At 41.1% G+C, this 24,509-nt stretch overlaps 1 protein-coding gene across 9 annotated transcripts in view; it reads right to left on the bottom strand.

The window, feature by feature from the left end:
- The window catches only part of TTLL5 (tubulin tyrosine ligase like 5), a 124,182-nt gene that overhangs the window by 27,887 nt on the left and 71,786 nt on the right, over positions 1-24,509 (bottom strand). For all 9 annotated transcript variants that reach the window (XR_004060747.1, XR_004060748.1, XM_030948878.1 and 6 more), the window contains one exon: positions 22,306-22,460. Coding sequence is in view for 7 of the 9 variants with exons in the window: in XM_030948878.1 (XP_030804738.1) it covers positions 22,306-22,460 (155 nt within the window). In the remaining 2 variants the exon portion in view is untranslated. The remainder of the gene's footprint in view (positions 1-22,305; positions 22,461-24,509) is intronic.

The raw sequence follows: 24,509 nt of genomic DNA, 5'->3' as shown, positions 1-24,509 counted from the left end.
GTTTCATTCTGTCAGCCAGGCTGGTTGTGAGCAATCTTCTCACAAGCTTGCTCAGAATTATTTATGAGTTGCTTAGTTTAGAGACCTGGCCAGGATTCAGGCCTTCACTATGCACAGGAAATCTCAGCCTTTGGCATTATAGCCCATCCTTTGTAAGCAAGATTTTGTCCTTCCAGCGGCTCTTCAGGCTACTCAGTGTTTTTGGCAAGAAACCCACTGTGTTCCTTTCTTTCAACTGTAGTTTTCATAAAGGCTGGGCCAGAATTCTCTCTTCCAAATTACTGACAGCATAAAACCTCTCTGCTGCAGTTTTCTGTACCATAAAAGATACAGGTTTGCTTGTGAGACCATTTTCAACTAATCACCATGTGATTATGTTTGGGATCCAGTCCAAAAGTGCTAGAACACCATACATTCATCTCCAGGTTTTCTGGTTATAAACTCCCTTTCTACTCTAGTTCCCTCTTGCAATCCATTAGCCCTTTTCTGATGTAAGCAGCCTTTATGCAATCAACTACTTACACCTGTACTAGAAATTAATGTTAGCATACCAAAATACTAATAAAACATGAATGCATTTTTTCATTGATTTCAGAAAAAAAAGATCTCTATGAAATCCAGTCCCCATAGAGAAGGGATGTATCAGCTCTTACAAGAAAGGAGAGAGCTGGCTTCTGTTTCCATTTCAAAATAATTTGAAGACAATTCCAAGGACTGAAGTTGCAGACAAGAGCAGACCCCAGAACATCAGACTCTGAGGATCTCATAGTTACAAAGAACTACAGGACAAACAACAAGTCTGTACTAAAAGAATGACACATCAGGCTTACATTTCTATTTCAGCTGAAGCCTTCTTCCAATGGCACAGCTGGGCACTTGCTTGATACCAATTCCTGTGTGGCAGGCAACAATACCAATTCATGAAGTACACTGGTGTTCTCCATCTATCACTCACTAAGCAGGCACTTTTGAAATACTTGAACAGTGTCTACATCCCATTGAAAGGCAGTGCAAACTGGGCTCAAATTATTGTGTAAATGAAACTTCAGCATTCATGAAGAATATTCCTCTGTTTAACCCTGCTTAGTCTGTGAGAACTGACAGGATCACAGCAGAAATCAGTATGTCTGGAGGTCTAGCAAACTGAAAAAAAATATTACCGTCCTACTAAACAAAGAAATAAGCTGACAACTAAATTACTTTGCATCCTTTCTTGTAAAGACTGGAGCTAGGGAGGAACAAGAGCCATTCCTGGCAATAAGGGAACACAGTGCACTCATAAATCAGTGTTCCCACCTTGCCATAGAATGCAAGACAACTTTGGGCAGCAGTTTCCTTCCCACAGGGCATTCAGATGGTATGACAAGTCTAGGAAGTTTTCAGTACAAATCCTTGGTGAGCACCAGCTGCTAGAAAGTAGTTGGCATAGTAACTAATGATTTTGTCTAGTGTGGCAGCTCCCAGCATCCTGCTGACTTATGTTCAGGCACTCAGAAAAACACAGAACATTTTCTTTGGCACACTTTGTGCTTCTTCCATCCCTAACAATAGGTCCTAGATTGGGGCTGGCTACAGAGCAATGATAAACAGAGTGGGATGAAGCCCAGGACGCTGGGGTCCTGGCTGGGATGCAGGAGTTTTGGGCCTCTCACTTGCCTCGAGGCCTTTCTTTGTCTTTCTTCCTTTTTCCTTCCCCTCAGCTTCAAAAGCAATAAATTAAAAACTGAAAAACAGAGCACCAAGTCTTTGAGAATGGTTTGCTCCTGGCCTCTGCTGTTATCAAGAGTGTCTATGAAAGAGTGACTTTGGTGCAGTTTAGTCAGCAAGAATCTACATTTTAGCGAGGACTGGAGCTCTGTTTGCTGGAACATGCAAGCCTGTTAAAACCTCCGCTTTGTAACATAGCATGAGCGGTCTTACAAAGGTGAAAAAAAACAGTTCCACAAAACACCAGGGGCAAACAAAACATTTTGAATACTTCTGTAAGAGCTAAGCCTGGGATTTTGGAGATCTGAGGCAGTGGGGAGCTGTCCAGAACTCCCCATAGTACAGGTACTTGGAGACAGAGAAGGGACAGGAAGTAGCTGGCCTGTATAAAACGAGGATGCCATCACCTGACCTGCAATCTACTTTTGTACTCATCAAAAGAAGCTAAGGAAAAGTTTCTAAAGTTAATGAGAGGCTTGCTAAGGCTCCATTAGCACAAGAAACCTACAGAACTGCATTTTGGGTTCAAATCCAGTTCAAAATGAAAAGCACAGTCTCCCATGGTAGATTTGGTGCAGAGATGCAGGGGAGTTTCTATCACAGACCATCAATCAAAATTTCCTCTGTTGTTGACAAGGCATCATGAAATAGTTTCAGCCTTAGTTCTTCAGCTCCCCCTTTTCCCAGCAGCTCAAGCTACTTTTACTTACAGAAGGGGCTCTTCCCATCAGTATATATGTCATGAGAAAACAGAAGATGTATAATATTCATGAACAAAACCTTAGGACTGAGTTGGTTTAGGCAAAAAACATGAAAAGTTTTGTGCATTTAACTGGAATTTCCAAATCCATTCACAGGTTAACTCTAAGAGCTAACAGAGGCACAGTTCAAGCATTCCAGAGCATTTTAATATGCATAATATCTAGCAAATGCCAAGAAATTCCCTCTGCTATTCTCGCACTTGCCCCTTTCAGCTGAGAGAACCAATATTGTTGTAAGAATTTTACTCAGAAACAAATATGTGAGTAAAGGCATCCACCTTATCTGCTTGTGATGGAGGATCAACACGTTTCAGTGGCTGTAGGAGCTCATGTGCCACACTCAGCTGCACAACTCCACAAGCAGGTACGTATTCAGCATCAAGAATTTACCCCAACATTCCCAATTAAACTTACATTTGACATTCCTCTTATTTCAGAACTAAGCCTCCACTACTAGAACTATGCATGCCTCTTTTGAGCTCAGCCAGCCTTGGCACACTGAGCTCTCTTCTTTTTCCTCAACTCAGTCCCTTCTGGCCTTGATTGCACATTGTTTTTCCGTGAACTTTTTCCACTTTATTATTCCAGATGTGCATGCACAATAGCTATATATGGAAAGCCCACTGCCTTCTTGCTCTTCACTTTTTTCTACAACTACTATCAAAGTCCACAAGCTTTTCCTTCTTTTCTGGTATATGTTGCTGGATAATTTATTTCCTGCTCCCTAGCTTCTGAAAATTATTCTTGCTGTTTTCCTTGCCATTGATAAACCTGGGTTTTGGAACATCAGTATTTTCTTATAACAAAGGCAATGGAGATTGGGAATTAAGGGCCTTTTACATCCTAGATCTCCATATACAGGAAAGATCATGAGTGTTAAGTATCTAACTTGCTAGGTCAGAAATGAGGTGCATCAAAACAGCCTTCTGACAGTCTAGGAGGGGAAGGGCAGAATGAGATTATGGAGCACTGGATAACCTCTTCAGGAAAGGCCTAACCTATCCCAGCTACTCCTGGATTTAGCTGGCATTATTAGTCAGAAGCCCTAAACATGCTAGTCTCAGCAAATTAAATCAAATCTTTACCTTCAGGGTAACCAATTTTTGTTGGGACCCTAGTAGCACCCTTGGCTTCGTGTCTGTTACAAAATACTGTCAGTCTCTCTGATCTGGGGAATACTTGGCAGGTAAACAAACAACACTTTTGTTTTTCCTTCTCTTTACACATGGCAGCTCTGAAATTCACTAGCAGAAAGGCTGAATCAAGAAAGGCTGAATCAGCTGACTACAAAGTTCAGTGTCTTTATCCCATTGTAGCTCATCAGGTCGCTGGAAAGGTAACGAAGGTAACTGAGCATATCTCCTCCAAGTGAGACTAACAAAATCACAAGCCTTTCTATCCTCAAGAAGTGCAAACACAGGGTTGAGCTTTACTGAGTGGAAGGCTGTTCTGGCTTCATGTTTCTTGCACGCATTTCCACACCTGCAAACACACAGTTAAAGCCTGCAAAAATATTTTAACAGCAAGGCATATATACAGTAAGACTAAAACAGAAACCTGGTATCATTTTGCTATGATAAGGAAGTTTTAGGGGGATCACTTGCTTAACTCTGACATGCAATAGCCTGAACTGTGTTGTGTGGTCCCACACATCTTACTCCCAGTTTTAAAGTATTAATTAAGGAAGTTCAGACAGAGCAGGGTGGACCCAATTAATTTACCTCACTGTACTGTCTGGACCTGTTTTTATTAAGGTAAGTCATTCAGACTAAAAACACATGTTAAGTGCCATCTTAAATTTGATCACTTCTCCTAATCCAGGCAGAGTTTCTGGTGTGAATATACACACTTCAGAGAATCCAAAGTATCAGAATATTAGATGCAGGACTGCACCACTTAGAGATGGGAAAGGTACTCCTCGCTGAGGAGGTTCCACTGCTAAAGTCTAGCATGAATCAAGTGGACCAACTTGATGAAGATGAGTTGTAACGACATTCTTCTACTTTCTCTCTTTCACTGTAGACAAGTTTATTGAAAACCAAACTGAAACAGACTTACAGGCTCTATTTATTTCTAGACAGAAAGCCTTTTTTAGTGCTTTATGCAAGCAGATTTTGCATTTTATGGGTGGATAGCAGAAGTAGCACACAAGATGAAAACAATAAATGGGCACTGTTATCTGTCTAGAATATGTTTTTGACTGAATTAAAGTCACTAATCTCTCCTGAAAACCCATACTCCTTACCTCTCTCTAGAGAGGCAGGGGTTAAGTCAGGACCACTAAATTAGCCCTGCACCCCATAATGTCTTTGAAAAGCCGCTCACAGAGTTTACAGGGAAAGAGTGAGACTTGCTGCTGTCCCAGCCAACATTTGGTTCCTATTACAGCAAATAAATCTCCCCCTCCTCCTTTTCTTTTCTTACCCCCTTTTTATATTAAAAGTCCATCAAACACATTTTTTTCCCTTTCATATTTTCCATTAAGCTTCCTCCTGTGTAAGCTTTCCCAGAGTGTGGTGCTCTTTGCTATATGTGCTCAAGCAGCAGTTGCAAGATCCCAATGAATAAGAAAAAGGGGAATGAAGAAAGCAGCTCAGGCTCCTCTTTAAATCCCAAGAGGCAAGTGAAAAGTTACAATTAGGCTAAACTGGTGAAATCTAGAGCACTTGAGAAGAATAAACAAACAAACAAAAACCAGGCTGTTGAGTTTTTCAGGGTTAGGATTCATGAGATGGGGGAAGAGTACTCAAAACCCTGCCCCTGCCCAGAGTTAAATGCCCCTGCCACATCAGTATCCCAAAAGACATAGCACAGGATGGTGTTACACTAGAGGGCCTTTAGGATTCCTTAGGGTTGTGCTGTCCAGATATCATTCCATTTGAGGCCCAAACAAATTTTTAGTGCCATATGACCAAGTAGCAGAGACATCTCATGCAGTTTACTTTGGCTATTTTGTTGTCTAAATATTAAAGACCTAGTATACTGAAACCTCTAGAGAGCACATCAAGCCCCTAGATTTCACAAAATTTGTACTGAAATTAAAGTGGATGCCAACTAACTGGGCTTGACATCCAGTACAACTACCACCTTGTTATGTGGTAGATGAAGACTCTTATGACTGTCTCTTAGAGAAGATTTGATGAATGTGGCAGCTTAGATAGTCTGTCTATGGGGACAAAGCAGTTGAAGTTGCCTGACATAATGACCATACATTTCAAGAATTATAGCCAGATGAGAAAACTTTATAAATGTAGAGGTATTGCTTCTTTTATGATCTACATACCTAAAGGGAAGGCTAGAATACGTTCTGCACTTCCTGAGCAAACATCTACAAATTCATCTAATCAGGGATTGTGGAAAGTGTCACCTGAAAGCCAGTTGGCCACAGTTATCTTAATATAAACGTTCCAAGTACAAGAGGTAGAGAAACAACATGGCACCAGTAAGATGCATCTGCTGTGCTACCATTCAGTAACACAAGTGAAGCTGTATAATATCTAGCTGCTGAAATAAAGTCAAAGACAACAAAAGATACAAAACGAGAACTGAAGGTCTCTTCGCTGGGTCCTTGCTGTGAGGCTGGGGGCTTGTGGTTAAGTCTCTTGTTTCTGAATAATTTCCCAAGCACTGATACAAGGGCAAAGTAAAGGTCCTAAAGAGACTTCTACCCTTAAACAACTGAATTTTATCAACCAACATCCAATGTAATGAAGCTGAGTTAGTTTCCCAATAAAAAGATGGATCGCACAGTCCCCTAAGCTTGACAAGGCTCACATGCCAGCCAAAGTGGTGCCTCTAGCAATCTTACCTGCCCAGTGTTAGAAACTCAATTCCATATGTATACATAGTTTCTGCTTTCCTTATCCCTCAAAGGGATTTCTCTAAGGTAACAAGGTATAACACAAAATAGACTGTATCTGAGAGTGATCCCACCTGTTAAACTGAATTTTTTTCCTCCTCAGGCTCCTTCTGCCGTTCATTTATGATGGAACTAAGGGAGAATTCTTTTACTTCCACCTCCTGTACAAGACTGACTCACCTGCCCTGGCTCCCTGAACATTTAACAATGCACTACAGGAAGAAATTACTGTGTCTGTGACAGCACACACTTCTGAAAGTCTGTAACAAAATTATGTAAAGTATAATCAGGGGATGTTGGTGGAATATTCTCAGATACACAGAGAATCTAGCATGGGTTGTTATCTGTTGAAGAAGCTGGCTCAGTGACTGTATATGCTGCACAGGCAAGACCGTCCTATCCCACATTGCAGGAAATTAAAAAATATAAGAAAAAAAAAGCTACTTATACAGACACCACAGATGGATACTATCATGATATAGACATTCAGCCATCCCAAGAGCAGCATGGCACACTGACAGCAAAGCAACACCAGAGGTGTGAGGCTAGTTGTTTCACAATTGTTTTTTTCCTTTTTTAAATTACTGCAAGCCTCTTTGATGGCCACAAAGCACTGTATTTGTATTGTAAAAAGTAAGTGCTATTTTTCCCTCACTCCACCCAACGTCCTTAGAGGAAATGGAAGATACTTTATAAAAGTGCTTATTATTTCAACCAAGATAGCACAAATTCCTAGCAATAATTTTCTCAGGCTAAAAGTGACAGAAGTTTTCCAGGTCTGTAGTGCTCCTTCTGAGAAGCCTCAAGAGACACCCTTACTTGGAGGAAACTACTTTTCAGAAAAGAACAAATATGTTGTGTTTTGTTGATAGCTAAAATGCAGCCTAAGAAAAAAAAATCAGAATGGAATGGCAGGTTCCATTTTGATTTAGGTGTTATGGATTTTTAATATGGGAAGAGAAAAAATTTAGAAATTCTATAGCCAGCACTAGAACAAAGACAAAAAACCAATAGTGATATTTCCTTCCCAAAAACTTCTGTACATCTGTCCCCCTTTATTGCCTGGGTGATAACATACCAGAATTATATTATAAAGAACTGCAAGCAAAGACTAGAAAGGCTTGTATTTATTTATACAGCCTTACCTGCAGAGCAAGAATCTCACCATTTTTTTTTGGACTCTGTCCTCCAGAGATAAATACCACAGAAGTGTATTACCTTGCCAAAAGAGAACACTCCAGTTTACCACAATTTTGGCCTCTTTGTTTAAAACTGCACAGAATACAGTCCCCCTTCCACTCCTAAAATTGGAATCTATCAGCCTCTTCACCTGAAAACAGAGCTCAGCCTCCAGCATTTCCAGTAAACCAATATTTCAACAAGCAAAATCAGAGAGGAGTTCACATTACCACAAAGAAGTTCAATATTAATAGAATAAATTGAGTTACAGCATCTTATTTCTGGCAGTGAAGAGTTAAGTGAGTAAAGGGGAAATTCCCACCAAACTGCCTTCAGCAGATACAGTGGAGTGTTGTCTGTTCTTGCTTTAACAGAGGCTTTATATAAAGCCTTGTTTTAGCCACCACATTTCTCTGTCTATCTCAATCCTTATTGGAAAGATGATCCAGTCCCTCTAGACTAGGCAAGGAATTCTGGTGCACCATACATGTAAATCTCCCCCTATTTTAAGTGGTCATTACAGAACAAAAGACTAAAATTACTATCATTATTTCAGAAGCAGACATAAAACAGAAGAGGTGAGGAAGAAGCAATTAGAAAGGCAAAGAAAGCTGAAGTGAAATAAATTTCTTACTCTAACAGGCCCAATTAAGTCCAAGGTACTCACTGGCACAAGACACAAGGCACTATAATTCAAAGTGTAAAATATAACAAAGCAACACTGTTGGTAATGCCCACACTCTTGGTTTATTTTATTTTCTTCTCTCCATTCTGGCAGTGTAAAGCAGAATACAATGCCTGAAGGCTGGGGCACAAGCGCTGCACAGGGCTGAGGCACTATATCTAGCAGCTGCTAAAACAGAACATCAAAGTCTCAGCTCCCTTTGAAAACCCATCAGGCAAGAACCACTCCTCCCATTCAGCTTCTTTAGGAGCTGGTGCACATAACCACTTCAGCGTGTTTGGCAATTCTACAACCACTTCCAAAACAGGTGGTGCAGTGGAAAATCATGGGAGAGCCCCAAATCATTCAGTTATCTCCTTTGCCCCAGCAGGCAGCAACACACATGCTAACCAAGAAGGCCAACTGACAGAAAACAATTAAGCATTGAGAACAGGAGATTTGTAATTAAATCTCTGAAAGTACAGAAAAGGCTCAGGCTTATCTTGGTAAACTGGGTCAACAAAAACCTTTCTCCAGGAAACTGATACATCTGATGACAGACAAAGTCTGTCATTAGAGGAAGATGAGTAAAAGGATGTTAAGATAATTATATTGTATAGTACCAAGAGATGAGACAGCACATTTTAAAATGCAGTTCCCAGGCTTGTCCAGTATTCATTGAAAGATCCCTCTCTGTCAGATCCTGTCTGCAGAAGATGTTCATGTTGCACAAAACTTACTTGATCACCCACTGCCTAAAGCATTTTTCATGAGATTTCTGTCTCTACCTACAACTGTAAGATAGGAGGTAGAGACTGTAAGCACTAGTTTTGTTTGCAACACTTAGGAAAAAAGCTTTTAAGCTATCTCCATTTGACCAGGCACCTGCGTTTGTGATGTTTTTTCCTCCAGCATGGACAGAGAAGTCTACGATGCAGTTGTGCCAGCTCTGCTGGTCATCCTAGCTGCATACTATACCCATCTTTTCCACTTGGGGATTGAGAATAGGCATCTAGGAATGGTGCTGTTTCCTTAGAGATGCAATTTTGCTGGATTCATTAATGACAGATTTTGAGTAAGCCTTTCAATTGATAGGTCTTTTTGGACTCTATATGGGGTTTGAATATTTCTACTGACTCTGAAAACCAAAAGCCAAGAGTAGGTACCTTCAGAGAAAGTGCAATAGCTTTCATTTTTGGAATTTGTGGTTAAAATGAAAAAGGTTATGCAATCCCATATTCCATTCCAACCCAATCCCTTTTTCTAGAGCCAAAATGAAATTGTTTCCTACAAGTACAGAGAAAATGGTATAATTAGTCAGAAGCTCCCAGACTCAGGAACACAGATGAGAACCATGGAATCTCTACCCCAGGAATTCCACAGAGTGATTTCATGTAATTCTGAGCATGAACAGAAAGATACAGATGCTAATCCCTTAAAAGGGCAGGCTAAAATACCCCTGCCACTCATGGAATAATGTCCTTTCAAGACTTCCCTCCTATCATAGATAAGACACATCAAGCAAGGAAAATAGCAGGAGTGTCCATCAAGAAATCTCCATTACATATTGTTTCTTTATCCTCGATGCCTTTCTTGATGTTTCAGCAAATGTTCAAAATAGAGCAGACTCAAAGGCCATAACTGGCACATTTTAGAGAAAATTCATCTGCAGTACAGGCAGATAGGATTCCAAACAAGGCCTCCAGAAGGCTTGAGGTGTACACAGAAACACTTGCAAAGCAGTTAACCTTCATGTTGAGAGTGTTTAAGGCTCTAGAGACCAGTTGGAGTATAAGACCATAAGCAAGCCCTGACATAAAGGTAACAGTGTTAGAAAAAACCTCAAAGTAAATGACGGGAGTAGTCAGTACCTGGTTTTGCCACCAAACAAAATACATCATAAAACACCAGAGTGAGATTCTGACAAACAATACACAAAACAACTATGCCTTGTATAGCAACAACCATAACAATCCACAATTCATAGTGTTACAGGATACCAGGAATTTAGGTAATTTCAGAGAGAAACATGCAAACAGCAAAACACCCAGGACCACAGCTCTTTTCCGTGTCACAGAAATGCTTCTCAGTAATGTCTACACTCATATTCAGGATTTGCAATTCTTTAGAGAACACAGAATGTTAACTTGTTTTTTCCATTTAGAAAATATCAGTAGAGAAAATCTCTGCACTACATGAACCATAGTCTGTCCCTACACCACAAAACAACCTAGAAATTGATGTATATATTTTGATCTCTTTATAGTGAAGGAGGCTATCATATTTCAATCATTCACATTATTATCAGCAGCAGCAAAGTGGGATTTCAGAAACAAATGAAAACACACTCTGACCTTCGAAAAAAGCAAAATGAGTTATGCAAACAATGTCCTGAACAGAAAAACAAAATATTTAAATGACTAAAGATGGATTGGATCCAAGTTTCTCTAAATATACCAGAATAATCCAACTATTAAAACTGGGTTTTCAAAATAATTTTACTTAATACTTTTAAATGTATTACATGGACTTACTTGTAGAAACGAAAATAAAAAAATAATATATTTGTGAACTTCAGTAAGAGAAAAGTTATTATTCCCATTGACTTTTTAGCAAAACTAATTCCACATTAAAACACAGTTCCTCCTTGAGGTTTTTCAGCTTTGAAGAAAGATAAGCAAATTGTCAATATGCAAAATCAATCTCTATGAAAGACAGCTGTTCCAAAAAAATCTTAATTGGCAACCTTTGTTGGAATCGTTCCTAAGGGATAAGTCTAAACTTCCTTGACTTTCTGGTAGGGAATTTTGAAAACAGAAGGCTAGGAGGATCACTGATAGTAGAAATCCAAATCTCACTCTCCTGGAGATATTATACACAGTTCCTTACTATAAAGGAATGTGTTCATCAGAAGACTGAATCTTAAGAACAGCAAAGTCGATGAAGAATCACTTTTGGGGCTGAGTTTTTGTGCTTGTGCTTAAATCTCTCACATACACTGCTCGATTTACTAATTTCTTCAGAAAAGATGAGATTGTGTTATCTTTGTCATGTGGACTGCCTGAAACAGAAAGCCTTTAATTGTTGCTCAAATTATGATCCATCCAAAGATATTTACGGAGAAGCCAGAATCTTTAGCATTGTGAGACTGTCAAAGAATCACACCTACGTGTCTAGTGGAGCTGAGATCAGAAATTTATTGAACAGAACATTCTAACAAGTTATTTCACACTGTTTCTAACATGACAGCTTGAGAAGTTTTAGGAAACTGTAATGGGAAGCATAACTCACTTCACTAAGGAATACATTGTCTTTAATAAGTAATGAAAAATTCTCATTTGAAATTTAGAATTTGACTGAAAAGTTCTTCTGAACTAAGTACCAGTATACCAAGAAACAAAATTCCCAAACTTACTCAATTTCAAGTCTCTGCATCTTCCACTTATCAAAATGCTAAATGAAGATAAGCTGACACCTCTTTACCCACCAGCATCTTTATCTGAATATCAAAACAGAAACAGATGGTCCAGACTTGAAATTGTCTCCTTCTTTTTAGATAGTCTACCAAACATGAAATTTTTCTCAGCTGAATTGTGAGAAAACTCAAATTTCCAGCACTGAAGACATTCATGGCCCAATTTGGTGCCATTCTTTACAGAGAAGATTCTCTTTTTTTTTTCCAGCAGCAAGCAAATAAAGCAATCTTCATGCATACAAAAGGTTTGGACCAAGAGAGCCACAGCCCTCTTGCTTTAGAGGATGAATCTTGCCCAGGCAAAGTATCCCTGACAAACAGCTGCCAATAGCAGCACTGCCAGATCTTTGACTAACTTTTCAGCCAAGTCCCATGTGCCAGAGAGCAGAAAGATAGAAAGGGGAGTGGAAGACATGTACTGAGCCAGACACAATCTGAAATTCAAGCAAAGAAGCCAAGCAACACAGAATCACAGAACGGCCTGACTTGGAAGGGACCCACAAGGATCATTGACATCCAACTCCTGGCTGTGCACAGGATACCCCAAGAGTAACACTGTGCACCCAAGAGGATTGTTCAAACACTCTGGCAGGCTCCCCACTTCCCTGGGGAGCCTGTTCACATGCCCAACCATCCAGCAGAGCTCTCTTAGTTTTAAATTCCTTTCACTAAAGGTTCTTGTCTCAGTGCCAGTTTTAAACAGATTTGAATCAGCCAGGCTGGCCTGGCATCTCCTCACCTGGTTTGCTGTGAACAGTTCTTGGATAAGAAATATTCATAAAAATGCCATGTGTGCAATAGGAGGGTGTCTGGAAACTAGTATCTTTTAGCACTACCTAGCTTTTTTTTGCTCACTCTCCCCTGCCTTTTCTTTAAGAGTATATCTTTCAACTACTGTTAGAGAATGAAATCCTAGAAATAACTGTTTCTGCACAGTCCAGCCCAAACAGAGTATTTAGAAATTCTTGTAATTGGCACTGGTTCTGGACAATCCAGTAAAAAGCTTTTTTGAGTAAGCTTTCTTGCTCATTACCAACCAAAGTTCTCTCATCCGGAGCATTTTGGTCAAACTATTCAATGGCTGATAGTATCCAGTGTTAGGTAGACAGTAAAAAAGTACTAGTAACCAAAAATGTTATTCATTATTATAAGCCACACTACTCCCTACACAAAAAGTTGGTGCTCCACAGTGGATGGAGTTCTGGTTGCTGCATCTTCTTCAGATTGTAAAACATGCCTACCCCTAGGACCTACTGAACAGGATCACCAAGCAAAGCTGTCACCACATACATAGGGGAACTGAAATAATCCTGACTTTTACATTTCTCCCTTCCCCTTTTCAAAACACATTCTTGTTAAATATCGCATCTCTGCACGGTTCACAAACAGCTGCCTCTTGATACCTGCAGCTCAGAGAAACCCTAGAGAATAACAGGCTGACGTAGAGCCAACAGTGTGCAATTTGCAAACTCTGGTGTCAGCCACAAAACTTTATCAATCACAAAGCTAGGGGAAATTAGGTGAAAGCAGAATCTTCACAGGAAAGGCCAACTAACACTTTCAGGGACAGGAAAGGGGTTTCTTCGTGCTTTTGCAGGGATTTCCCATTCATATCACAGTACAAAACACCAAAAAGAAGACTGTTCATCTACTGAGGAGGCCAAGCTAAAGCATGACCTTGGTCTGGATAGAAAACACGACTGTGCATTGCTGGTGGAAAGCTCACTGTACAATGGAAGATAGTTCCAAAACAAAGCCTAGTAGGAAGGAAAACCCTTTGGCCCCTTTTGCTACCTCCTGCTCTGGCATTTGTACTTGGTCATTGAAACCCTTAAACTGAGCTTGATTCCAGGCCCTTGGCTGCTGACTTTGTAGGGTTGTCCAGGGACTGGCCCACAGGAGGGCTGCCTAATGGAAGTCTTTCTACATGGAATTCAGATCACACCCAACTCCCAGCACTGGACAGGCCTACTGAGATAGCCATATAACCCCAATTCAATTTCTATTCCTTAGCTGTACAACACCAATGTCTTCAACACAGCTGTTCAAGACCTTTGCTCTCACCAAGTAACCAAACTTCCCTTCTCACACTACCCACTACACCTGCACTTACTTGAAGTGAAAAGGTACAGGGCAGACTTGGAAATCTCCAAAATATTCACAGTGAGTTCAACCTCAGGGCAGTCCTAGACAGTGTGAGGCAAATGAAGGAAAAGTCACTAACCCTATCTTGTCCTTCATAAGCCTGGTTTACAAAGGGGATTTCTATTTCTACAAAGCAGCATTCTGTATGTCTGATAGGAAGGATACAGAACATGCAGCCCCAAGATTGCAGAGTGCCTCACTGTAACACACAGGAATAGCACAGCTCAAAGATGGGACCATTCAATCCCTCTGTTCTCAGGCCAGATGGACCTGCCCTAATATCAATGCCAGAAAGGACATTCTTCTGGGAAACTTCCCAATGCCCTTCTCAGCTGCACAACTGTGAACCAATTCCAACAGCTATGGCATGGTAGCACAGCTTTCATTTATACTTCACTACGTGCAAGGCAAATCAAGGGATAAAATTTGAGATCCTTGTGTGAGGAAGAGTCACAGATGGATAAAAATATTGTTAAAAGAATTAGGAAAGGCGGAAAAACCAGACATTCGTGGGATTCCCTGACAGCTCTGTGCAGAAGGAAGGGTTGGGCTGGAAAAAACAGGGCCTCAGGTTCCTGCCAAGCTGTCTGAGGCCAGTCCTTTCCAAATAGCTCAAAGAAACAGCCAAGGCTCCCTTGTAACCCTTTCAGAACTCTTTTAGAGAGGAGGGCTGCTGGAGGCAGAGCCACTCCTACAGAGCACCAGAATAGGGTCCCCTCATTCCTACAAGAATGTAAGGAGCAGAGTAGATCTCCCCCATGAGAACTCCAGGCACATTAACCCTCTGAAAACCACTCTGGAAAACAACTATTTTAATGGTGAATAGGAGGTTTAAATACATGCAGAGGAAAGGAAGATGTGCTGGTGACTTTGCAACATGAAGTATCTAGAACTGATACGGTGTATTTCAAAGACCTCTGAGATCAGGGAAAATTGGGGGAACATTTTGAGTCTAGGGCAAGACACAAGAAGATTGCAACTTGTTCCATATTGAATTAGGTGTTTAACAGAACAGAAAAGATTCAGCAACTTCCACCACAGCCAACAAAATTCACCAGTGCAGGAAAAGAAGAGTTGCCTAGGAATGGGGAAAGAAAAAAAAATCCCTGGAAAAAACTAACTACTTATACCTGTTGTTCAGTTCAACATTTACTGCAATAATCAAAGAAAAAAAAATGTATATTAATAAAAAAATTCAGTGTTCAGCATGGTCAGAAACCAACAAGATATTCCTATATCTAAGTTGAGATAGAAATTAAAGATACACTAGTGTTACTTACATAAAACTAATGTTTTACCCCTTCTTGATGTACACTGTTTTCATCTCTTGTCATCTCTGTAAAGATAGCCAGACAATTATTAGAGGGCCAGGACAATTTCCATTTAGAATTTGAAAAGAATGGAACTGTTTAGTTTAGGAGAGACAAACAAGAAGAGAGATGATAAAAAGAGAATAAATAGAACAGAAAATAAATCAAGCATTTCTGTTTGCCTTCATGTGATCTTGTTACAGGTACACAGACTTTTGGCAAAATTTGGGAAAAAATTAAAAAAGGAAAATTTTGCATAATATGCACCACCCATGGAACTCATTGCTACAACTCAATGGGACTACATTTTCTGGAGAAGGTAAAATATTTTTAATGACAATACCCACACTAGACTATGCAGAAAAAAGTATTGCGAGAAGTACATGCCAGCTGCTAACAGAGAGCGAAATCTATCTTCCCCTCAGAAAGGGAATTTCCCTGCTGCCCATCAGAACATTTTTTGTACTGATGATGTTGGAAATAGTTGCTCTGAAGCAGAGGATGGGAGTACTGAAGAGATCAGCAGCCCAGTCGAGGATAGCAAATCCTGTGTTTATATCAGGGTAAGGTCAGTTTGTGGAGGCAGCTGAAAAGGAAACCCAAAATCATTATGTAGTATTGGTTTGGGAGAAGGCAGGAGACCCCTGTCACTCCCCTCCACCTATCAACATGGGCTGCTTGCTCTCCACAGTATGCTGGAGGGAATAGTAAGAAAGATCCTCTTATCTCCTCTGGAAGTCGTGCAGTCAAAAAGAAGCTTGCTCCCCCTCAAATTCTGAGAGTTATTTGCAGAAAATGTAATTGTCCAAAGCCAGCAGACAAAGGCAATGCAGTGGCTGAGCCCCCTGTGCTCAGGGGAGGCAGCAGCTGCAGCTCCAGTAATGCTTCTCAGAAGCAGCTGAGCAGAGAGGCCGTCCTTGCACAGCTTCACCAGTGCCCTGCTCTGCCCCGCTGTGAGGCCTCAGCTTTTGCCTCCAGCTCCCAGCACTGGCTCCTACAGTCTCCCTGCATGCAGCACAAACCTCCTCTGCCTCTGGAAAGGGTCCTGTGATTAATCTCACTTATTACCTCGGCAAAGGAACAGCGCGGCGGCCGCCAGCCAAGTCCGACTCAACAGCGTCTGGGGAGCCGAGCTGCGGGGCCAGGCCTCAGACTGTCTGGGCCAGTCACGAGCTCTGCGCCTTTCCTCCCTGCAGCCTCCACACGCACAGAGCCAAGGCCTAGCTGTGGGAAGCTGGGATCCTTGAGGACTCTGCCAATCCATGGTGCTGAGGCCCAGAGCGATTTCCAAGCAGGATGGAGAGCAATTGGCCCTGACAATTTTCCTTAGTGTGACCAATATATATATAGAAAAAAAAATACAAGGTGAGCCATGTATTCCTGAAGTTTAAGTCAGCCAGTTCACTTCCACACTTAACAAGTTGTCACTGGTGACCCTGGGAGACATGCATGGGAAGAAGAAAAACCAAAACAACAACTAAAGGTAAGAGGCTGTTAAGGCAGGAAATACAGGCACAAATATGCCTGGATGCACAGGGAGAAGAACAAGCACAAACTGGAAACAGACTTGTAAAAATGTACACCTACCCAGGTAGTAGTTCTATTTTTCACCTGCCCTCCTCAAACCTCCTCTGAGCAGGAAGTAGTAAACCCCAAATTCAGGGCTCTCAGAAATGCTGCCTCTCTCGTGATCCACAGGTAGAATCAGCATGACAGAGCCACTGAGGCAATGCAGACAGAGATTACAGAAAAATCACTGAACCCATCCTGAATTACTTCTCTACCTCAAATAAAGAAATTGAATTAATTCAGGCATTAAGGTAAAGAGAAAAGTGAACAAGCACTGTGGGGAACAAGGAACAGAGATGTGGCTATGTTAGCAGAGGGCTGGAGTCAGGGCTGTTGGGCTGCTGCTGCTCTGGCACTTCTGTAGTGCTTATTCAGGGAGGTGTTAAGGTCACTGCAGTTTGCAGACTGAACTGAGGACCTACTGTGTAACCCTCAGTGCTTGCTGCTTTATCCCTTCATTTCCTCCACAGGCAGCAGCATAGCAGAGCCTCCAAATCACCTTACACCTAGATGCTGTGCAAACAAATAGGCCCTGAACACTTGGCAAATGCAGCACTGGAGAGCAGTCAGGTAGCCTCCACTTTGCAAGAAACTGCAGGGAGCTTGAAAAAACAATTTGGAAGAGAATAAGGTTACCATCAAGCCAGAACTACAAGGCAACACATATGTTACATAGAGAAGATATTTATTCTTATAAAAACTTGGTGCTAGCTACCAACATCCCAGGAAATTCTCTTGTCCTTACTTTTAGCTGCAAGCCCATACATAGCTAACTCTCTCCCACAGCCCCAACTGCCACACCCATGCTAAGCCCACCCTAGTCTAGCTCAAGAGTTTTGCAAAAAAGCAAGACTGTCCCATCAAGTGCTCACCCTTCTATCATTGTAAGAATCATCCTGCGCATCTTTTGTCTATTTCAAGTCTCCATTTTATCACTGCTCTCCAGAGCCTGTCTAGTCAGGGTCCAAGCACAATTTTTTATTTCACATTCCACAGCTCCAAATTTAAAATAAAAACTAAGGAAACAACAAAGCCACTTTCACCTTCTCTACAGGTCAAACACATTCAGCAGCCCCTCTGACACAAAGAATTGAGACCAGTGAACCATAATTAGCTGCTGATTGCTGTCTGGGGTCTTTCTGACAAAACTCAAAGATTCAGTGAAACTACAGAAGCCAAATACACCAGCTCAGAGAAAACCCTCAAAAGAGATCTGGGATTCTTCCTCATAAGTCCAAAGGATATATACTTGGTGTGATCAGAGCATCTGAAACCTAGAACACATAGTACATGTATCCCTAGCAGTAAAAGAAATTGGCCTGAAGCAGTAGTAGGCACTAGGTGGGGAATCAGAATATAAAGTACCCACTACCCAGCCAAGGCTAAGGAAGGCCAGCAATTGAAAGGAAGGTCCTGATTTGGAAGACTGTGCCAACTGGGGCATGCAAGTGAGCAGAGTGTACAATCATTTTGCTGTAGAATTTTTGGGATGTAAATTGATACATATTTTCTATGAGAGCAGGCACAGGAAGCTTTTTAAGTAGTACTGGATTTCCTGCACCTACATTGTTGATCTGTACATGAGCAGTAAATACATGCAATGCAACCCAGAGGCATCTGAGATGATAAAAGTCTAGATGGCATTTTCTGGTTTTCCACCCTATTCTATACTTCTAGGCAAGGAAAAGTAAAAACAAAAATAGCCAAAGCAGAGATTGTTTGGGAACCTGGACATACAGCAGGTATGTGCACACAGCCTGTGAGGCCCTGAGAGCCACTGCTATTACTATCACTGAGAGTGATACCAGAGTAAACTAAATTTAAAACCCCCTTAGATCAGAAAATTGAAAAAGCATGTGTTTATATAAATTTAAACCAGATTAGACAAGTCTACCAACAAAACATTTCTTGATGAACCTGAGCACCTTGGCAGAAATTATGAGCTAAGAAGTATTTCAGACACGTCAAGCAAGGAAAAGATGAGAATCCCTTTTCTCTGACTGCAGTAGCCCTTCACAGGCTCTCGAATATAAATTCAACTGCCATGCTACCCTCTGACTGATGACAAGGAAGCTTGCCTGCCTGCCCTAACCAAATTAGATAAGTCTGTCAGAAAATCCAAGGAAAAGAATATGCTGGGCAGTTTGGAAGTGTGAGGTCAGTCTTCAGGTTTGGGATAGATGTTATGAATGAGCAGGAAGCTAATAAAACAGATCTGAGACAACACTGACCATTTCACTGCTGAATTCTTGCCAATTTACTGCCCCTATGAGATGAACATGAGCAAGGATGGCTGCTGCTGAATACAAGGTGCCCACTGAAAACACAGAAATCTGTATCAGCCAGAAAAAAACTTTCATGTCTAGTTTTGGTCCAAGTCTTTAAGATTTAGTCACCTGCCCAAGTAATTCTTGGAGACAAAACCCATTGTCTTTTTCAAAAAACAAGTGGAACAGCAGCTGCAAATTCCAGTACCAGAAACCTCTACTAACCTCCATCTGCGGTCCTCACAACTAGGGATTACACAGCTTTTGCTAACAGATACTTCAAACCTAGTTTATGTTCTGAATCAATAAGTTTCATTCTGTTAAACACCTGATGTTTTACCTTTATTATGAAACCAAGAATGCTTTCAGGAGAATGCTTTTTCAAGAGCAGCTCTAGATTTGGCATAATTTCACTGATACACAGAGGGCAACAAGGCAGGTCTGCAGCAAACATGGCAGAGGCTGACAGTCACATGACAGCAGTCAGAAGTAAGGCCACATACAATTTGGAACATTTCACCTCTTGTGCAGCCCTGCAGGCTTCTTTGTCTGAGGTGCAGCAACAGGCTAGGCCATCATTTGAGTGGAAATAGTGCCAATACTTAGGGAAAGTGGCAAAAAAAAACCCTCAAAATGCACAGCAGTGCAGATATATAGAATAACATTTTAACATACCTAGAACCGCCCTCTGTCTCTGTATTGCAAACCCAAGACCTCCTTTGCCTTTTGGCAAGCAGACTACCAGTTCAGCACCTTATCTCATGCAAAGCAAAGGAATCAACAAAAGAAAGGATAACTTATTTTGAGATAAATTTAGATAAGTCACTATTGTGAGAGTGGGAATTAACGGGGAAGATGATGTGTCTAATAGAATAGCCTGAATCCTACAGCTTTGCAAGCATCTTCTAACGAACTTCAGCAGCACAGAGCCATACAAAAACTGAGCGAGGACTGCACTTCAGAGACAGATGCTTGACCCAGAGCTAAGTGCAAGCCAGATAAGAGACTGATTTCACAGAACAATTCCATCCTTGCTGAATTCTGCAACTGATAGACGAGAATCTCAATCTCAAAACAGGAAGCTTTTCTTCAGTCATCCTGTGATGAGCACAGGCTGACACCCATCAGATGACCCTCTATGAATTGCTTGCTCCAATGTAACAAAATCAAGCAGCAAAAAAGGCATTTACAATACAAGATAGCCATCCCCATATATCATGGCCTTGATATTCCTTTTGGAATTCTCTCATTAAACAGAAGTCCACAGACCAAGTAATCCAGCATTGCTTCAAGGATTTTTTTTCCATTTCCAGATTCACATAAAACTCTTAACTCCCAGTATTTTGGCCATTCAATAAAAGCAGCCATGAAGATAAAATAATTTAATAGAGAATCTTAAGGCATCTTTCTGACTCTTGTTCTGAGGATAGAAAACAGAGCAACTGAAGTAATGAAAGACTAAATGACTCATAAAAGGTTTGAAGATGGAATCTTCTATCAGTTGTGACTGGAAAATTCTGAACTATTTTCAGATTGCTGTACAAAATAAAACACAAACTTTAACTAAAGGCACAATTAAACTATGCACACAATGCTAGACGAGACACTGCCCTGGACATCATTCAGAGTGGAGTTCTGGGCATTAGTGGTGGGGTTTGCAGCTCTGTCTGTGAGCCCATGCAAAGGTGCAAACAGAGCTGAAAAGGGAATGGAAGCTCTAGGAGAGCCTGTATGCTGCTGCTCTTCCAAGCCACGTAGGAGAGGAAGGCAATTTACACCTGTTGGATAGGTTCTGTATTTGGACTAGGTAATAGCTTGTCTGGATGGGGTCCAAGAGCAGAATCACCTCCACTTCTCTCAATAACTTTAAACCCCTGAGGCAAACATTGTGCTGGAACAGAAACAGGCCAGGAATTCATTTCTCACATTCCTCTTCTTGAGGCAGGATGAAAAGTAGTGACTGATGAAATAAGAACAATTTTATTTGAGCTTTCCAAATCCCATTACAATCTTTCTATTGAAGGACCCATTTGGGAAAGGATCACCACTCAGATCATATGGCTTCTGCACTGTGTTTCTCCCTCTCTCACTTCTCTCCATCTTCCAGTAGCATTCAGGCACCAGTGATAAAAATCAGTATTTTCATGTACATAGTGCTTTCCAGACCTAAATTCATGTCTTGGAGAAGCTCTGCTTTATTATCCTGTTTTAGAAGACAAAAATGAACACTTAGGCAAAGGACTCAATATTATTTACTGGAATGGCAAAGGAAGAACTAAATCTCCAGCAGTCTTGAGCCTGTATTCCAGCCTGGTTACTGCAGCAAGTTTGCTTTGTTCCTAGGTTCCAAGATTCAGACTCTTGCAAGTAAACCTTGCTACTCTTTGAATCACAGTAAGAATAGTTTTACCATAGAATCAGTTGTCTGCCCTGATTCCCAGGAGTGTATAAGCCATAACTATAAATTCCAATGCCCAAAATTAATATAAGGTATAAAGAAGAGATCTGGAAAAGAAACTCTGATAAACACTGCTCTATCTTTGAACAATCTATACTTGATAGTCAAGGAAAAAGCATGAAGATGCCTTAAGGTCTAAGTTTGCATTCTACATTTAAGTCTCAACACCAGCAAACCTAAACTTACAGATGCAGGGATGGGAAATTATCAAGGAAAAACAGACATTTCCTTCTTATCCACCATGTTCATCTATGCCCTTATTTCACCATGAACCTGACAGCTCTGGGAACACAGCTATTTTCACAGGGCTAGTTTCTAGACCTGAGAGGAACCATTACTAAGCCCTAAGAAACATAGAATTGTTTATGCTGGAAAGGATCCTCCTTTTAAGATCCTCAAGTCCAGCTGTTAACCTTAACACTACCAAGCCCACCATTAAAACATGTCCCTAAGTACCGCATCTACACACGTATTAAAAATCCTCAGGTGACTCCACCACCTCCCTAGGTGGCCTGTTCCAATACTTTACAACCCTTTTGGTGAATAAATTTTTCCTAATATCTAATCTAAGCTTCCTCTGATGGAACTTGAGGCCATTTCCTTGTGTCCTATAGATTGTTTTTTAAGAGAAAAGACCAACACACACCTTGCTATAACTTCCTTGGAAGGACTTGTACAGAGCAATATTGTGCCCCCCACTCCCCAGGACTCCTTTTCTCCAGGATAAACAACCTCAGCTCCCTTAGCTGCTTCACACGAGACTTGTGCTCCCGACCCTTCACCAGCTCTGTTGCCCTTCTCTGGACACACCCCTGCATCTGAGCAAGAAGCTAAACACAAATTACAAATAACCAACAAGTGCAGTGCATTGCACTCTTCTTCAAAAAGCTAAAGCAGCAATTTGAACTTACCTGACTGCTGAAGAGACAGATCTTTTGTCATCTCTATGAGTGTCTGATTGAACAGGCCACAGTGACCCTCTTTTTTTGAGTGGTGACCAGTAGCTCTGTGGGGCAGCTGCATTCCCCTTGCTTATAGCTCCACTTGCCAAGTCCAGGTTTGTTAACTAAGGAGGCAAAAAAACAAAACAAAACAAAACAAAAACAAACCCAAACAAACTATCAGAGACAATTAAAAGCTAAGAAAAGGGAAAAGGTATCACTAAGTAAATGGGATAGAGTATGTACTACGAGAAGTGAAATTGCTAGAATATGGAAATATTCATATGCAAAAGCACTGTGCTAGTTGCATAAAGCAGTGAACGATGACAACAACATCCATCATGCCTGAGATGAAATTCAGGGGCCAGCATGAAAATTACAGCTCTTCCATTCACAGCAGAACAGAACAGGAAAAGGACAAAGATGGGGCAAAAATCCCAAGTAAGAAAGTTCCCGCCATGGGAAAATAAACCTCACATGCATTGATCAAAAGCTAGAAGCTTATATTACGCTGAGCAAAGAACCAGAATACCTCTCCAGCCATGGTGAGCTGTGTCAGTAAGCCAACCATACACACCTGCCATGTCTCTACCTCTCTTTATACAAACATACAGGCATAACCCAGAGCATAAGTACCTTGGATATAAAATTCAAACCAAAACTCAACCAAACATTAAAGAAACTGCTCACATAACCACCTACAAATACCATGTTCACACAAGTAAACGCACAAAAAAATCACGTTAGGTGTACATTTGCAATATCAAGCACTAAAACCTGTAAGTTTTTAAGCATATAACGTGTATTCCATTGCTTCCTTCTACGAGCATTCCTCCTGTGCTGCTTATACTCTTGAAAGATCAAACTCTGCATGTAAGCACTATCCATTGATGCACTGAAGAAATACATAAATGCAATGCACCTACCACAGCAATGTAACAGTTTACATTTTGGAAAAAAAAAGTAACAAAACAATAGAAAAGTTGAAAAGCCAACTTTGCAAAGGCCTCCCAGTCAGGCTCTGACATACAACTACTTTAAATTACATGATCATATGCTATTTTTTAGGAACAGCAGAAACATCAGGGTCTGCACAACGCCTAGGATCATAGTCAGGTGAACCTGACTTCCCTGTATTGGCCCTCCTCACTTCTGCAGCAATTGGACGGCACGTGTCCAATGAAACATAGGACACAGACAGAAAGAAGAGTCTAACAACTAGCCCTGCATCTGCTCCAGATCTCAAAGAGGATGCTTATTGAGACACTTAAAGTGTGATGTAAGCATAGCTTAACAATGCTCTCTTAACAGAATTTGTGTGGAATTATTCAAACAAGTACATACCGCCTTCATTGCAATACAATACACTCATTCTTAAAATGGGATTGTTCAGGACTACAGACAGTCCTCTCACTGAACTCTGGACCATAAATATTGCCATTGACAACACACTAGGTTGTCCATGGCATGTTGCCATGTGTTTTATAGTACAAAGCACCTAAGCCATGGTTGTTACCATGTGTTTTAGTAGTACAAGGCACCTAAGCATTTTGTAGGTTCAGAACTCCAAGTTCTGGACAGGATTAAATTCTAATGGTTATACCCTAGGATTCTGCCCACTTCTCCAAAAGCAGCCACTTTTACCTCATCTCTTCTTAAGTCTATCCTTTCCCATTCTTGCTCCTCATCTGTGTGTCATTATTCTCACACCATCAGTCTCAGCTTCTGCATTTCAGATGCCATTCTCCTTGTTTTCCTCAGTACAGTTTCATTCTTACAGACCTCCAAGCACTAGCTTCCTCACTACATCTGGACCCTGACCCACATTATTTCAGGTCTGGAACTTTCCACAGGAGTAGTTACTTGATCTGTCTTTCCACACTTCCATTCTTGGTTTCTCACACATCCTGTATCCTAGTAGTTCTGGTTTTATTCCTCTCCCCAGTCCACTCCTTTTGCCAACCTCTTTGTTCATCCAGTCCTTGAATGTAGGCTGCTCACTGGACCACATTTACCACACTACCAACTCCATCCATTTCTGTTCTTCTGTCTTAACGGCTCTCAGTGTCCTCCCCTAAATTATGTCCAGATACAAATTTCACAGCCTCCATACCCTAGCTGTTCTCCACACCTCGCAGAACTCCTACTAATTCTGCAGTCAAGTCAGGCAGGTC

Source organism: Camarhynchus parvulus, chromosome 5 (assembly GCF_901933205.1).
Source record: "Camarhynchus parvulus chromosome 5, STF_HiC, whole genome shotgun sequence".
In the NCBI taxonomy this organism is placed as follows: domain Eukaryota; kingdom Metazoa; phylum Chordata; class Aves; order Passeriformes; family Thraupidae; genus Camarhynchus; species Camarhynchus parvulus.
The sequence above is the reverse complement of the archived record's forward strand: the minus strand, read 5'-3'. Positions and strand labels throughout refer to the sequence as shown.